Source organism: Balaenoptera ricei, chromosome 1 (genome assembly GCF_028023285.1).
Source record: "Balaenoptera ricei isolate mBalRic1 chromosome 1, mBalRic1.hap2, whole genome shotgun sequence".
In the NCBI taxonomy this organism is placed as follows: Eukaryota; Metazoa; Chordata; class Mammalia; order Artiodactyla; family Balaenopteridae; genus Balaenoptera; species Balaenoptera ricei.
In genome coordinates, this window is record NC_082639.1 from 32,946,027 (window position 1) to 32,962,154 (window position 16,128).

The 16,128-nt window shown below is 41.5% G+C and overlaps 2 protein-coding genes across 7 annotated transcripts; both read left to right on the forward strand.

Annotated features, from left to right (window-relative positions):
• The first annotated feature begins 270 nt into the window (after positions 1 to 270).
• On the forward strand, positions 271 to 16,128 carry ZFP69 (ZFP69 zinc finger protein). 6 transcript variants are annotated; one of them, XM_059897393.1, is made up of 7 exons: positions 273 to 953; positions 2,935 to 3,418; positions 4,781 to 4,866; positions 10,931 to 11,057; positions 11,388 to 11,486; positions 13,394 to 13,501; positions 14,849 to 16,128. In XM_059897393.1, the coding sequence occupies exons 2-7, from the start codon at positions 3,292 to 3,294 to the stop codon at positions 15,982 to 15,984; spliced, it is 1,683 nt and encodes a 560-aa protein (XP_059753376.1). In that variant the 5' UTR covers positions 273 to 953; positions 2,935 to 3,291; the 3' UTR covers positions 15,985 to 16,128. The 6 variants fall into 6 exon arrangements, with proteins under 6 accessions (XP_059753393.1, XP_059753401.1, XP_059753376.1 ...); XM_059897401.1 differs by having other exon boundaries at positions 11,391 to 11,486; XM_059897410.1 differs by lacking the exon at positions 13,394 to 13,501 and having other exon boundaries at positions 271 to 953.
• On the forward strand, positions 1,668 to 2,127 carry LOC132349181 (small ribosomal subunit protein uS8). The gene has a single exon (XM_059897381.1). The coding sequence runs from the start codon at positions 1,694 to 1,696 to the stop codon at positions 2,084 to 2,086; it is 393 nt and encodes a 130-aa protein (XP_059753364.1). The 5' UTR covers positions 1,668 to 1,693; the 3' UTR covers positions 2,087 to 2,127.

Consider the following 16,128-nt stretch of genomic DNA (forward strand, 5'->3'; position numbering starts at 1 on the left):
CTGTAACAATGTGTGGCAGATCTAGGCACTCAGAAGATAGTTGAATAAATGAATGAATGAACGACAGAGAAAGGGCTTCCCCACCAGAAGAGCTGGGCGGGCCACCTAGTCTCTTGGGACCACAGTCAGGAAACGCAAGCGGTCCGCCTGGGTGGCCGCTGACCAGGGTCTGGCAGCCCTGGGGGCACGCGTGCCGTGGGGGAATCCGGCGGAGTCCGGGTTCCGGGTTTTCGGGAGCGCCTGCCTCCCTGGAGAGGGCGGGGCCCTCGCGGCTCCCCGTGGGCGGAGCGGGCGGCCAGGCGTGCTGAGCCGCCGGAAGAAGGGCGGGCGCCGGGGTCTGTGGCTGCACCGCAGCATCGGGGGCCGCACCCCGAACCCGCCAGGACCCGGGCGAGAGCGACCCGGGGCACGGGCAAAGGCGACGGCGCGCCGGGAGGGTGGAGGCGCCGGGACACCCGGGCTGCGGCCCAGGAGGCTGGGCGCCGGTGGGCCTGGCTGCTGCCGCCGGGCCGGCATCAAAGCAGCGGCCGGCGAACTGTATCCTCGCCCGGGTCTGCGGGAAGCCGGTTCTGGGCACCCCTCGCATTGCGGCCCCCAAAGCCCCGTTCCCGGGGGTGCGGCCGGGAAACGATACCTTGGAGGGGCGGTGGGTTCACCTGGTGCCGCAGCACCCGCCCTAGGCCGCCTCTCGGGAATTTGGAAAAGATTCCCCGGTCCCGTCCGGAGGCCGATAGTCCTCTGAGCTTCCGAAGGAAGCCTGCGTGAACGTTGGGCGTTTTTAAAAGAATCATTGTGTTGGGTGGGGATGTGGTCTGTCTATAAAAGGCCGGGAAAGAACAAAATCTGTTACCCACGGCCCTTCTCTAAAGAGACACCCTCTGGAGCTGAAAGCCTCAAGAACGGGCTCTCTCACGCCCCCATCTCTCGTCCTGCCAGCGTCCGAGGCCGGTCTGGTGAGTAGGAAGCTAAGCTGCCTGTGTCTGCAAGTCTCTAAGTCCGAGGGAGGCACTTCTGGGAGCAGTGAGAAGGGGCGTCTCGAAATGAAGCTTCTCTGTTTTTAACCATTTCATAAGAGTCGAAAGTTTCCTCACTTTGGTAACAAGCCATTTTACTTTTTATTTATTCAGGGTTAGGATATTTTCCTACATGCTCCCATCCATAGGAGGCAGCTCCTTTCTCTGCATCAGTCACAGCTGAAAACAAGAAGAAGCCAAACACCCTGCCCCACAAACTCCAAAAAGTTAGGCCGGCGCCCTTTCCAGGGAGCTAGGACTAGGACTGTTCTTGGGGCCGGGATACACTGGACCTGGTCGCTGTGGAGGCACATGTTCAGATGCCAGGGGGTTCGATGAGATGATGAATTTGGGCTATTTCCAAATTTTCCTGCTACAAACAGTTATGCAATAGTCCTCATTATATTCAAAGTACTATATTTCCTCCGTTTGAAGACATAGCCCTCTCCCCCAGTTGAACGTTTCTGAAAGCAGGATGTATCTTAACCCAGAGGTTAAAAGGACTTGCCAGCTGATGGGCATCCACGTGGGTGGTGCTGTGTCTGTCACTACTTGCCCATGTGAAAACACAGCCATGTGATTATTCCATCAGTTGAGATACTTGAACTTTAAATTCAGATCTGTAATTGTTTTTAAAAAATAATTTTAGCTTCTTTCCGCCATCTTTCCGTGCCGCCATAATGGTGCGCATGAATGTCCTGGCTGATGCTCTCAAGAGTATCAACAATGCCGAAAAGAGAGGCAAACGCCAGGTTCTTATTAGGCCGTGCTCCAAAGTCATCGTCAGGTTTCTCACTGTGATGATGAAGCATGGTTACATTGGCGAATTTGAAATCATCGATGATCACAGGGCTGGGAAAATTGTTGTGAACCTCACAGGCAGGCTAAATAAGTGTGGAGTGATCAGCCCCAGGTTTGATGTGCAACTCAAAGATCTAGAAAAATGGCAGAATAACCTGCTCCCGTCCCGTCAGTTTGGTTTCATTGTACTGACAACCTCAGCTGGCATCATGGACCATGAAGAAGCAAGACGAAAACACACAGGAGGGAAAATCCTTGGATTCTTTTTCTAGGGATGTAATACATAACGTGCAAATAAAATACCTCAGAGGACTCTGGTGCTTCCCTCAAAAAAAAAAAATAATAATAATAATAATTTTAAAAGGTAATGCTATGATTGCAACATTAAAGCAAAAGGTTTTTTTTTTTAATTATTAGCACCTTTAATTATTATTTATTTTATTTTATTTTGGCTGTGTTGGGTCTTCGTTTCTGTGCGAGGGCTTCCTCTAGTTGCGGCAAGCGGGGGCCACTCTTCATTGCGGTGCGCAGGCCTCTTACTATCGTGGCCTCTCTTGTTGCGGAGCACAGGCTCCAGACGCGCAGGCTCAGTAATTGTGGCTCACGGGCCTAATTGCTCCGCAGCATGTGGGATCTTCCCAGACCAGGGCTCGAACCCGTGTCCCCTGCATTAGCAGGCAGATTCTCAACCACTGCACCACCAGGGAAGCCCAAAGCAAAAGGTTTTTAATAATGTCTATGAAGGTACTGTATTCCCAGTATTATTACAGCCCTATGAAGTACATTTATTATCTGCATTTTCTAGATGATGAGACTGAAGCTCAGAGAATTGAAGTGTCTTAGAGCTTTGAAGTGCAAGTGTCAGGATTCTAACCCAGGCTGTCTGGTTTCTAAGCTTGCCCTCTTAACTCCCAAGTCTGTATCCAGGCAGAAGGTGCATGCAGCTTACAAGGAAGGATGTCAGGGCAGGGACTGTGTATGTTTGTGTATCCTTGGTGTTTGTGTGTCATTGGCTGTTTATGAAAGTGTGTATAGAACTGGAAATTAAAGCCACATCCAAAGCACCAGTTATACTTATTTCCACATTGATGCCACATCTTTGTTTTTGGATCTTTTGCAGTTTTAAATATATTTCTGCAAGTTCTGGAGTTCTAGCTGTATGATCAGTTTTCTGGATCCCTCCTCTCCTGCCTTTTGCTCCTCTAGAAGAATATGAAGAGGCATGTACTCAGACCTACTCAACTAGCCGCCTCCCCAGCAGGCAGTACTTAATTTCAGAAAGGAGTCACTTTTTCAGACCTGTTCAAGCCACATTAGCCTCTAGGAGCCCCTAGGTTCTGGTGCCACAGGGACACGCCAAAGTCCTGAGGGCAGGAGATTGTGATCAGAGGAGGACCATACAACTGTGAGGCGTCTCAGCAGAGGCTCTGGCAGTGTCCTCCCCAGAAGTGGACAAGGCCAGTCGGGTGGCATCATCATGCTACAGCAGCTCCTGATTACCCTGCCCACTGAGGCCAGCACCTGGGTGAAGTTGCACCATCCACAGAAGGCCAAGGAAGGGACGCCCCTGTGGGAGGACGTGACCAAGATGTTTGAAGGAGAAGGTGAGAGAGGCTGATGGAGGGAGGGGATGGAAGTAGAGGAAGGGGTCTCAGTTTGCTTGCAGAAAGATAGGTACACACGTCATTGAGGTGTCTCTAGGGGAGAAAATTGGAGGAAAGGAGGTCCTTGGGGCTCATGCTTATGGCTTTGGGGAAGGGGATAGCTGTGAGAGAAAATGTTGGGCTCTGAGCACTGGATCCTTGCGACACGTGTGCCATGCTGCTCCCATCTCGTGTCCTCGAATAAACACAGGACAGGAAGACAGAATTCAGTGTGTTCCCCACCAGCGGCTCCCAAGTGTGTAAGTGTGACTCACAGACGTTGGGGTCAAAGGTTTCTACTTTCTTAAGCCCTCCAGTGGTTTACCTTCACAAGTTTCATCATTTTAACCCCAAACCAATATTTTTTTCTTTCTTTTCATCTCCTGCCAGGAAGAAGGAATGACATGCTTAGTTACTCTCATTTTACCTTGAAATATATGAGTTCAGTGGGAAACATAACCAAGATTACACAGTATTTGGTGGTTGGGTCAGAATAGATGGGTGGACAGAGGAATTTGTATGTCTCATGTGGTCTCTTAGTTCATACCTATAACACTTCAAATCCAGCTTGTATTTGTTATATTCTAGCTCTGTCAGGCAGGGGACTTTGCTAAGCATCTTGATGGATGAAAAAATGAATAATGATCTCTAATGCTAATTATTAATTGATGGAGATAGACACATACTCAGATCAAAAGAATAGAAAGTAGCCTAAATACATTCTATGGTAAAATTCTTTTGGAAGACAAGAGACAGGAAACATTCTTCTGATTGTACTTATCAGAGAAAATTTCACAAAGCAGATAGCATTGAATTGGGCCTTAAAAGATGTCTAAGTTTTTTTTATGGAAGAATTGAGGAAAAGATACAAAAGTGGGTACCTTGAAGAGTGGTTCAGAGAATGGAGAGTGTTCTAGTCTAACTAAGGGTTAAGAATGTGGTCAGTGTATGTGTCCCACAGATAAAGGATGGTGGTTAGAGGAAACTAATGCTGGGAAAATGTGCTTCAGGCACATTATGGAGTGCCTTGAAGTCCATGGGAGGTGCTTGTATTTTTCTTTCTTGTCGTGAGCCTTTGAACAAAGGAGTGGCCTGGTAGGTCTGTGCTTTTGGACCAGCACTGGCCATTGGGAAACGTTAATGCCCAAAGCAATGCCCTGCAGATCCTCCTCATTAAGGAGGCTCCAGTCTGCTCTTGAGTTGCTCTGAATGTCCCTCTGTGAATGTTTTGAGAGGGGCGCCATATTCAGCAGGTCTACAGGCAGTTTTTCTATTTGGGGGATTTGGGGAGATGCAAACTTTCTGGCTCCTTTCCTTCCTCAGCTCTGCTATCTCAGGATGCTGATGAGACCCAGGGAGAAAGTTTAAAGGATGAAGTGACTCCCGGGGCCCTAGCAAGAGACTCCCAGGTGGGTTGAAGTTTCCTGTCACTTTCTTGGCATGCTTTTTGGTTTTTAAGATTATAACTTGCCCTTTTCTGGGGAGTTGGGGTATATTGAGGCTAACGAATTTCACCCAGGGAACTCAGTGCAAGTTAGTCTTTTACAGAAAACTGGGCCGCAGTGGCAGCAGTTTCCTTACTCATAGAAAATGCTTGTTTCTAACCAACATCTAGATCTAATGTTGTGCGAATTTTTGTAGAGAAAGCAAAATGAGTGATATAATTCTAGCCCCTAAAAACCTGGGACCTAAGATAAACCTCAATTTAAAAAAAATAATAAATTTATTTATTTATTTATTTTTGGCTGCATTGGGTCTTTGTTGCTACGTATGGGCTTTCTCTAGTTGCGGCGAGCGGGGGCTACTCTTCATTGCAGTGTACAGGCTTCTCATTGCGGTGGCTTCTCTTGTTGTGGAGCACGGGCTTTAGGCGCGTGGGCTTCAGTAGTTGCAGCTTGTGGGCTCAGTAGTTGTGGCTCGTGGGCTCTAGAGCACAGGCTCAGTAGTTGTGGTGCATGGGCTTAGTTGCTCCGTGGCATGTAGGATCTTCCTGGACCAGGGATGGAATCCATGTCCCCTGCATTGGCAGGCGGATTCTTAACCACTGCGCCACCTGGCAAGTCCGATAAACCTCAATTTTTATGAGTATTTCATACTCAAAAACAAACTTAGTGAGAATAAAGTTTTGACATTTTTAGTGAGGTACATCTATCACTTCATGAGGTAGCCCTTAGAATAGTGTCTGGAGCAGAGGTCAAACTGCAACCAAAGACGTGAGTAGAGAAGAAATGTTCAGGCCACAGAGCATACACATTAGACAGGCTGGGCGGTTACAACAGGGTGTGGAAACGGTGTCCTTACCACCTGGTAGAAGGATAGGTGAAACAGAAGGAAAACTGTAGAATAAACGAGAAAGGAAAACTGTTAAAGAGGAGATGTTATTCGAGGACAGAAGAGTTTTAGGTGAGAACTTGGGTTCTGAAATTAGATGGTACAGGATTTGAACTCATCTCCTGTATTTACTTGCTCGGTGATTTTTTTAGCTGTTTACAATCCCAGTTTCCTCTGTTAATTCAGATGCTAACACCTTTTAGGACTGAAATGTATTCCAGGGTTATTTCTGGTAATATGGAAAAAGTAATAATATTCTAATTATTTGAAGAGGTATCTTATATCTACGTTCCACTTAACTGGAATTCTTACCACCTGACATTTGTCAAAAACTGGTGGGATTCTTAGCACTGGGATAAGATTAAATTTCTTAAAATTGAGTTGTAATTTACATATAGGAAAATACACTTAAGAGAGTACATAGTTCTATTTTGACGTATGTATATACCATGTAACCAAATCAAGATAGAGAGCATTTCCACCATCTCAGAATGTTCCCTTGTGCCCCTTTCCAATTAAAACTCTGTTTTACCCCCAGTAGATAGTACATGGGATCTCTCCATTTTTTCTTACAACTGCATGTAAATCTACAATTAAAATTATATAATAAATCTGTAATCTCAAAATAAAAAGTTTACTTTAAAAAAGAATCTAAAAAAAAAATTTATATGCTGCAATGGTTAAGTATAGTGCTCTACAAATGTCAGTTAGGTTAAGTTGGTTGATAGGTTGTTCAAATCTATATCCTTGATGAATTTTTGTCTACTTGTTCCATCATTTACTGAGTGGAGTGTTAAAATCTCTAATTATTAAGATTTCATCTGTATCTCCCTTTAGATCTGTCAACTGTGCTTTATTTATTTTGAATTCTGTTATCAGGTGCATAAACACATAGGATTGTTGTCTTCTTGATGGACTGACCATTTATCATTATGAAATGTCTCTTCTTTATGCCTCATAATATTATTTTTCCTAAGCCCACTTTGTCTGATTTAACATAGCTCCTCCAGTGTTTTTAGTTATTGTTGGTATAGGATAGCTTTTTCTCATTCTTTTACTTTCTTTTTTAAATTTTATTTATTTATTTATTTTTGGCTGCGTTGGGTCTTCATTGCTGCACCTGGGCTTTCTCTAGTTGTGGCGAGTGGGGGCTACTCTTCATTGCGGTGCGCCAGCTTCTCATTGCGGTGGCTTCTCTTGTTGCGGAGCGTGGGCTCTGGGGTGCGCGGGCTTCAGTAGTTGTGGTTTGTGGGCTCTAGAGTGCAGGCTCAGTAGTTGTGGCGCACGGGCTTAGTTGCTCTGCGGCATGTGGGATCTTCCCGGACCAGGGATCAAACCCGTGTCCCCTGCATTGGCAGGTGGATTCTTAACCACTGCGCCACCAGGGAAGTCCCTCATTCTTTTACTTTTAACTTATTTGTGGGTTTATATTTAAAGTGTGACCTTCTTAAATATAGCTGGATTGTGCTTGCTTAGTACATTTACAGTTACATAATCATTGATGTGGTGGGATTTAAGAGTATATTCTTGTTCTTTGTTTGCTGTTTGTCAAATCTATTCTTTTGTTTCTTTGTTCCTCTCCTGCCTTCTTTTGGATTGTGCAGTTTTTTTAGTATTCTATTTTATGTCCTCTAATGACTTTTTTAGCTGTACTTCTTTCATTTGTTTTTAGTGGTTGCTCTAGCTATTACAATATGCATTTTTCACATGTCACAGTTGAATTACTACTATACTGTTTCACATATAATATGAAAGCTTTATTTTCCCATTTACTCTTCCCATTCTTTGTGTATTGTCGTCATGCTTTTCACTTTACATCTTATACACCCCATAATACATTGTTCTTATTTTTGCTTTTAACAGTAAATTGTCTTATAAGAAATTAAGAAAACGAAAAAAAACGAGCCTTTCATCTTTGCACACATTTACCAATTCAAGCACTTTTCATTCCTTCCTTTAGTTCCAAGTTTTTTTTTTTAACTTTTGAATTTTATTTTATTTATTTTTTATACAGCAGGTTCTTATTAGTTGTCTATTTTATACATATTAGTGTATATATGTCAATCAGTATCTCCCAATTCATCCCACCACCAAGTTCTAAGTTTCTAACTGACATTATTTCCCTTCAGCCTAAAGAATGTCATTTAGCATTTCCTGTAGTGGGGGTGTTCTGATGATGAATTCTCACAGCTTTGGTGATCTAAAAATGTCTTTATATGGTCTTCCTATTTGAGAATCTTTTACTGAGTATAGAATTCTAGGGTGACTGTTTTTTCTTTTAAGCACTTTAAAGATGTTCCATGATTTTGTGGCTTGTATTGTTTCAGATGAGAAGTCAGCTATTATTCTTATTCTTTCCCCAGATGCGACATGTCTTTCTGTTTGTTCCTTTGTTTTATACCAACTTTTCTTGTTTGTTTTGTTCCTCCTTTCCTACCTTTTTTCACTACTTTTATGTTCTTCCGTTTTATCTTTGCTCTTCAGCAGTTTTAATGGTGTGCATAGACATGATATTCTCTGAATTTCTTTTCCCCCCCATGGAGGGTTTGCTGGCTTTTGGATTTGTGGGTTGATTTTTTACTCAAATTTGGAAATTTTTCAGGCTTTATTTCTTCAGATATTTTTTTCTGCTCATTCTCTCTTCTCCTTCTTAGATTCTAATTACATGTATATTAGACTACTTGATATTATCCCAGGTTTTTTTGTTTTTTTGTTTTTCTTTTTCTCTCTTGGTGCTTCCATTTGAATACTATCTGTTGACCTGTGTTTAAGTTTCACTGATTTTGTCTTCATCAGGGTCCATCTGTTGTTAAGCCCATCCAGTGGATTTTTCAGATATTGTATTTTTCACTTATAGAATTGTCTTTTAGTTCTTTTTTAGCATTTCTATCTCTCTCCTCAATTAACCCCACATTTTCACCTATTCTATCCGTATTTTATTGTAAATTCTTCAACATTTATTTTTTTAATAAATTTATTTATTTACTTATTTATTTATTTATTTATTTATTTTTGGCTGCGTTGGGTCTTCATTGCTGTGTGCAGGCTTTCTCTAGTTGCGGGGAGTGGGGGCTACTCTTCCTTGCGGTGCGCAGGCTTCTCGTTGTGGCGGCTTCTCTTGTTGTGGAGCACGGTGGGCTCTAGGGCGCGCAGGCTTCAGTAGTTGTGGTGCACGGGCTTAGTTGCTCTGCAGCATGTGGGATCTTCCTGGACCAGGGCTTGAACCTGTGTCCCCTGAATTGGCAGGCAGGTTCTTAACCACTGCGCCACCAGGGAAGCCCTCTTCAACATATATTTTAATAATTTCTTTAAACTTCTTTTCTGCTAATTCCAATGACTTGGTTACCTAGGTGTTTGCTGCTTATGTTTTTATTTTCTTGATTATAGGTCAGAAATTCCTCCTTCTTTGTATGTCTAATAATTTTTTATTGTAGTTCAGATATTGTGTATAAAAGAATGGTGGAGGATGAAATATGCATAGATAGGTCCGTTTCTCCATCAGCCTGGAAGGACATTGGTGTTGAGGTGAATAACTATCATGGTTTCCAGTTCTTTGACAAAACCTCAGATGCATGGCCTCCTGGCCAAGCATCTGCTATTTCATACTGTTAGGGCATTCATCGTATCCCTGGGGGTTGCAGCTTTCTACAGGATTGCTTTAGCTGAACCAAGAAAGAAGGCATATGCAGATTTCTACAGAAATTGTGGTTCCATGAAAAATTTTGAGGCAATGAGGAAGGCTGGTATCTTTCAGAGTGCAAAGTGATTTTAGAATGTAAAGAATTTCTTTGGGTTGAGTTGCATGAAGTTTGTCACTGACCTGTGTTCCTGAACTATGAAACATGAATATCTGGGCTAAGGAATAATTTCTCTTGTTAAATAAACAATTAACAAATAAAGATATATATGGATAGATAGATACATAGATATAGTCTGTTTATTTCTTTTGTCTGTTCCATTTATTTACAGAAGACTCTAAGCCTTTTCCTCTGACTGGTGGTTAAGGTGAGGGACTGATTATTCATATTTTTCCTAGAGCTGTGGCTGAGCTCTGGCTGAGATACACTTTTTTTTTTTTTTTTTTTTAACAACAGCTCCTGTTTATTTATTTATTTTTATTTTATTTATTTATTTATTTTATTTATGGCTGTGTTGGGTCTTCGTTTCTGTGCGAGGGCTTTCTCTAGTTGCGGCAAGTGGGGGCCACTCTTCATCGCGATGCGCGGGCCTCTCACTATCGCGGCCTCTCTTGTTGCGGAGCACAGGCTCCAGACGCGCAGGCTCAGTAATTGTGGCTCACGGGCCCAGTCGCTCCGCGGCATGTGGGATCTTCCCAGACCAGGGCTCGAACCCGTGTCCCCTGCATTGGCAGGCAGATTCTCAACCACTGCGCCACCAGGGAAGCCCTGGCTGAGATACACTTTAATTTGATTGAGTTCACTTCTGATTAACCCAACTACCAGTGCCCCATGCCACCACTGCTGAGGGGCCGATCCGTTTTACCTCTTCAGTACTTGAGCTAGGGAGGGGTTAGACCACAGTTCCAGACAGTTTTGTTCTTCTTGCATTAAACTCCAGCAGGGCCCCAGAATTTCAACTCAGCAGGGATGCACTGGTCTTTGTGACCATAAGTGCTAAAAGCCTCCTCTTCCCTCCCCCAGGCCCTCTGATCTCATCTCCTTGCATTCCCCTTCACTAGCCCACCTCCAGCAATGCTGGCTACTCTCCTGTTCCTCAGACAAGCCAAGGACACTCTCACCTCAGGTCCTTTTTCCCCATCTGGAAGGCTCTCCCCTTAGATTTCCATGTGGCTCTTCCTCACTGAGTTCATGTCTCTGTTCAAATATCACCCTTTTAGGAAGGCCTTCCCCAGCCACCCTACGTGAAAGATCCTCCCCATCCTCACTGTGGGGTCTCCCTGTTCCCCTTATCCTGCTTAATTTTTTTCTAAGACATATATGACCATCTGTCCTTCTGTATGTTTAATTATTTATGGTAGTCTCCGAGAATCACCAAACAGATCCAGAGGAGGCTCCCAGTAATACTAGTTTAGAATCTCTCAGAATTTAGAATACTGTAAGAACATCTTGGATCTTGATGGAGGTGGTCTCAGACTGAAAAGGAATATATTTGATATTCTAGGAACTGTTGACCTTCAAGGACATATCTGTGGACTTCACCCAGGAGGAGTGGGGGCAGCTGGCCCCTGCTCACCGGAATCTGTACCGGGAGGTGATGCTGGAGAACTATGGGAACCTGGTCTCAGTGGGTAAGCATGGGTTACACATACGTCCAGAAACCTGCCCATTACAGGACAGTCACTATTCCTAAATTATTAAATGCTGTAGATTCCCTGGAGCCTGGCCTTGGGTTCTGTGTTGGAGATAGATGTCTCATTCCTTTGAAAATGAAGCCAGAGCATACCTGAATCTCCTCCCTTGGGGGAACAGTTTTACTTTGTAGAGTGAGAACAGAAAAACATGCTGTGGTGCCCCTTTCGTTTTCAGAGACCCTAAATACCAGAGGATTGGAACTACATTCCAGGGATGGTTCTTAGACCTCAGCGTAAATATTCATACCCTTTTTTTCACTCCGTAAGTAGGATGTCAACTTTCCAAACCTAGTGTGATTTCCCAGTTGGAGAAAGGAGAAGCACCATGGATGACAGAGAAAGAAGGCCCAGGAGATCCCAGTTCAGGTGAGACCAAGGCAGATGGTGCCTTTCAATATGTAGGCCAGAGTGCCCAGCATCTTCCCAGGCTGCGGGAAGGCTGAGAGGGTGGACAGGCATGCACTGAACCCGATTTTACCCCTCCCTTTGCACCCCTTTCCTTCACCTAACCTTGCAAAATTCTCTGAAGTTGGAGGGAAAAGAAGTCTTCTCTTCATTAAGGTTAAACTTGATTTTCCTTCTTTCTTCAGTATCCTAAAGTCTGCCAATCGAAAGCTCCTTTCCCTAAGCAGTCAGATGTACATGGTCTCTCCTCAAAGAAAACAGATCTCTTTTCAGGACTCTCACTGCATTCTACAAATCTTTAATCTTCTCTCTTGCATTCTATTTCTACTTTTCACGAACTTTTCAGTTTACAATCCTAACTTTGATTCTCACTCTCCCTTTAACTCAAGTATCTTTATTTATTGTAATAACTATTTTATGGAAAGTCCTGCAAGAGAAATTACCACAGGATTCCTTCTCATCAAATCCAATGGTTTTTAACAATCTCCTTAAACTTTGCTTTTATTATGAAATATTTTAGATATTCAGAAAGGCATAGAGAACATTATAATAAATTTCTATGTAGCTTCCACCTAGATTAAGAAATAAAACAGAGTTTAAGCCCCGCTATTCCCCTCCTACCTTTTGAAACAACCAACTCTTCTGAGTTTAAATATTTTCATTTGTATATGTATCTTCATACTTGTATTGCATGTGTATATCCCCAAGCAATATATAATGCTGTTTTGCATGTTCTTATTCTTTAAGTAAATGGTATATATACTTTTCCACTTGCTTTTCTCATTCAACACCGTTGATATTTATCCATATTGTTCTGGTTCATTCATTTCTGTTGAATTAATAAAGCACAATTTATCCATTTTCCTGTTGATAGACATTTGTACTGTTTCTAAATTTGGGAATTACAAAGATACTGGAGTAAAACTTTGTGTAAAACTTCTCGTGTTTCTCTGAGATATTTGATAGAAGCAGACTTGTTGGGTCACCTTCATTTTGCTAGGTTTTACAAAATTGTTCTTCAAACTAGTTGCACCAATTAGTACTCCTATCAGCAGGTTTTGAGAGGTTCCAGAACTCAGCATCCTTGTCAACACTTGTCATTGTCAAAGTTTCACATTTTTATAAATTCAGTGGGTGAATATCTTGTTGGTTTTTTTCATTTTCCTGATTACTAATAAGAGGGAGCATATTTTTCATGTTTATTGGCCATCTATTCAGGATTCCTTTTCTGTAAATTACTTGTTTATATCCTTTGTGAATTTTTATATTATCTTTTTTCCTTATTGATTTATAGAAAAAAAATATATATTATTTTATATCTTTAAGATTTTGATTTTCATACTTAGGTTAAATCTGAATTTAGTTTATATGTAGTATGAGGTGAGGCTCTAGTTTAACTTTTTACATTTGGATAATCAGTCCAAGAACCAATTATTGAATAGTTAATGCCACTCTGTCACCTGCCAAGTTTCTAATGCCAGGCTGTCTTAATTACTATATTTCATAGTGAGACTTAATATCTTGTTCTTCAAAATTGTCCTGGCTATTGTTAGCCCCTTGCTTTTCCATATGAATTATATAATGAGTGCATCAATTACACACACACACAAAAATACTCTCGTGGTATTTTGATTGGAATAGAATTGAATTTATAGATCAATTTGGGAGGGAATTTATATTATGATATTGAGTCCTACTGTCCAGGAACGTGGTATATTGCTCCACTTACTGATATTTCCTAATTTTTTAAAATAAAGGATTTTCCCCCATAAAAGTCTTGTACACATTGCACATCTTTTGTCAGATTTATCCTGAAGAACTTATATTTTATTGCTATTTTATTTTATTTTTTTGGCCACCCTACACAGCTGGTGGGATCTTGGTTCCCCAACCAGGGATCAAACCCGGACCCTTGGCAGTGAGAGCACGGAGTCCTAACCACTGGACCGCCAGGGAATTCCCTGCTATTTTAAATGGTATAAATTTTTTCAATTATGTTTTCTCTTTTTTGCTAGTGTGTAATAACATAACTGGTTTTGATCTTCTAGCCAGCCACCTTGTTTCACTCTGTTATTAATTCCAATAATTTGTACATTCTCCTGGGTTTTCTCTTTTTCAACTTATAATAATAATAGCTACCATGAATGTTCTTTCCCTGCCTCTGGATGAAATCTCAGAGAGGTCCCATAGGTGGTCCAGTCCCTTTAAATAATAAGAACAGTCTGATTTTAGTGAAATGTGTAATTCAGTATAATAATAAAAACTCCCAACTTCAAAGTTATATCTTCTCTCCTCCCCTAGCTTGGGCCTGCTTCAGCTTGGATACCGAATTGGGAAGGGGTCATAGATGGCCTGTTCTCTCTTCCCCTACCTTCTTCTTCTCCTCTTCCTTCTCCCTGATCCAGGACCAGAATCAGGGGCCTGCAGAACATAGACTTTATTTTTGCATCTATTCATTTAGAGTTTGGAATTTGGAAGTACCAGTGATCCTTCTGTGTTAACCAAAAATCCTACAAGAAGTTATACTTTTCAGGAATATGGAACTGTCAGTTGAAATATTAGTAATGGTGCAATAAATTATTTTAAAAAAACAGTCAGAATTTTAAATATCCTTTAAAGAAAGGATATTTTCATAGAACATAGCAATAGTAGCAACATAGCAGTCTGGGTTTCTTACAAGTCTCCTTTGTATAATTAACACTTCCTGGGACAGATTAATAACTACAGGAAGCAGAACAATATGTAAATATTAATATAAGCTTCAGTAAAAGACAGCTTGACATTCTTGTGAATGCTGTTAGTTCAAATTTTTTTGTTTGTTTGTTTTTTTGGCCACACCGTGCAGCTTGCGGGATCTTAGCTCCCTGACCAGGTATTGAACCCGAGCCCTCGACAGTAAAAGCGCACAGTCCTAACCACTGGACCACCAGGGAATTCCCTCAAACCTTATTTTTTGAACTAGCTGGAGTGGGAAGAGGGAAATCTTTTTATCTTTCTGAGAATGTTTTCCAAAAGTAGTTATGAATTAAAAAGACACTCTTAAGACATAGCCTTATGAAATTTCATTATTTAGTATTAATAGAAAGAAGAGGACTAAAATGTTCAAATTTGTACCCTATATATAAAATCACACTTTTACCTGGTTCATTGTTTCTTAATTTCCCATTACCTCTCCAGACTGCCTAACCATATTTAAATATACTCAAAACTTCATGTACTTTATATGTATTGTTATCTAAATCTCTAGTCCATACCCAGTATAATAATTGATTTTTCAAAGCATAATGAATATGAGTTATTTGCATTTTTTCCATTTCTTTCAGACTTGAAGGGTAAAACAGAAACAGCTGCGTCAACTGCAAAGAACGACGTTTTACAGGAACAGTTCTATCATGGCATGATGATGGAAAGGTTCATGAGGGATGATGTCATTTATTCCACATTGAGAAAAGTCTCAAAATATGATGATGAGTTAGAAAACCACCAGGATAGCCATGGAAGAGACGTGAGACAAACCATCTTGACCCATAAGAGGAGAGGCCAAGAAACTTACAAATTTGGCAAAAATATTGTGAGTTCTAATGTTGTTATAGAACAGAGGCACCATAAATATGACACACCTAGAAAGAGAAACAAATACAAATCAGATTTGATTAATCATCCAACAAGTTACATAAGAACAAAAACCTACGAATGTAACATATGTGAAAAAGTCTTCAAACAACCCATTCACCTTACCGAACACATGAGAATTCATACTGGTGAGAAACCTTTCAGATGTAAGGAATGCGGAAGGGCCTTTAGTCAAAGTGCATCCCTTACCACCCACCAAAGAATCCATACTGGTGAGAAACCCTTTGAATGTGAAGAATGTGGCAAAGCCTTCAGACATCGTTCATCTCTTAATCAACATCATAGAACTCACACTGGTGAGAAACCCTATGTATGTGATAAATGTCAGAAAGCGTTCAGCCAGAACATTAGCTTGATCCAACATTTGAGAACTCATTCTGGAGAGAAACCCTTTACATGCAATGAATGTGGGAAAACCTTTAGACAGATTAGACACCTTAGTGAACATATAAGAATTCATACTGGGGAGAAGCCCTATGCATGCACCACATGTTGTAAAACCTTTAGTCATAGAGCTTATCTAACGCATCACCAGAGAATCCATACTGGGGAGAGACCCTACAAATGTAAGGAATGTGGGAAAGCCTTTAGGCAAAGGATACACCTTAGCAACCATAAAACTGTTCATACAGGAGTGAAAGCGTATGAATGCAACCGCTGTGGAAAAGCCTACAGGCATGATTCATCCTTTAAGAAACATCAGAGGCATCACACAGGAGAAAAACCTTATGAATGTAATGAATGTGGAAAAGCCTTCAGCTATAATTCATCACTTACTCGACACCATGAAATACACAGGAGAAATGCCTTCCAGAATAATGCCTAAAAACAGATTATTCAACATGAACAAAAGCCAGGTCTAAATCAGTGATTCTGTGCTTTGAATTTCAGGACTCTAAATTGGAGGAATTGACATAATGATGCCAACTTCTAATTTTGCCCATTGTGTAAATAAACATTACATTGATAA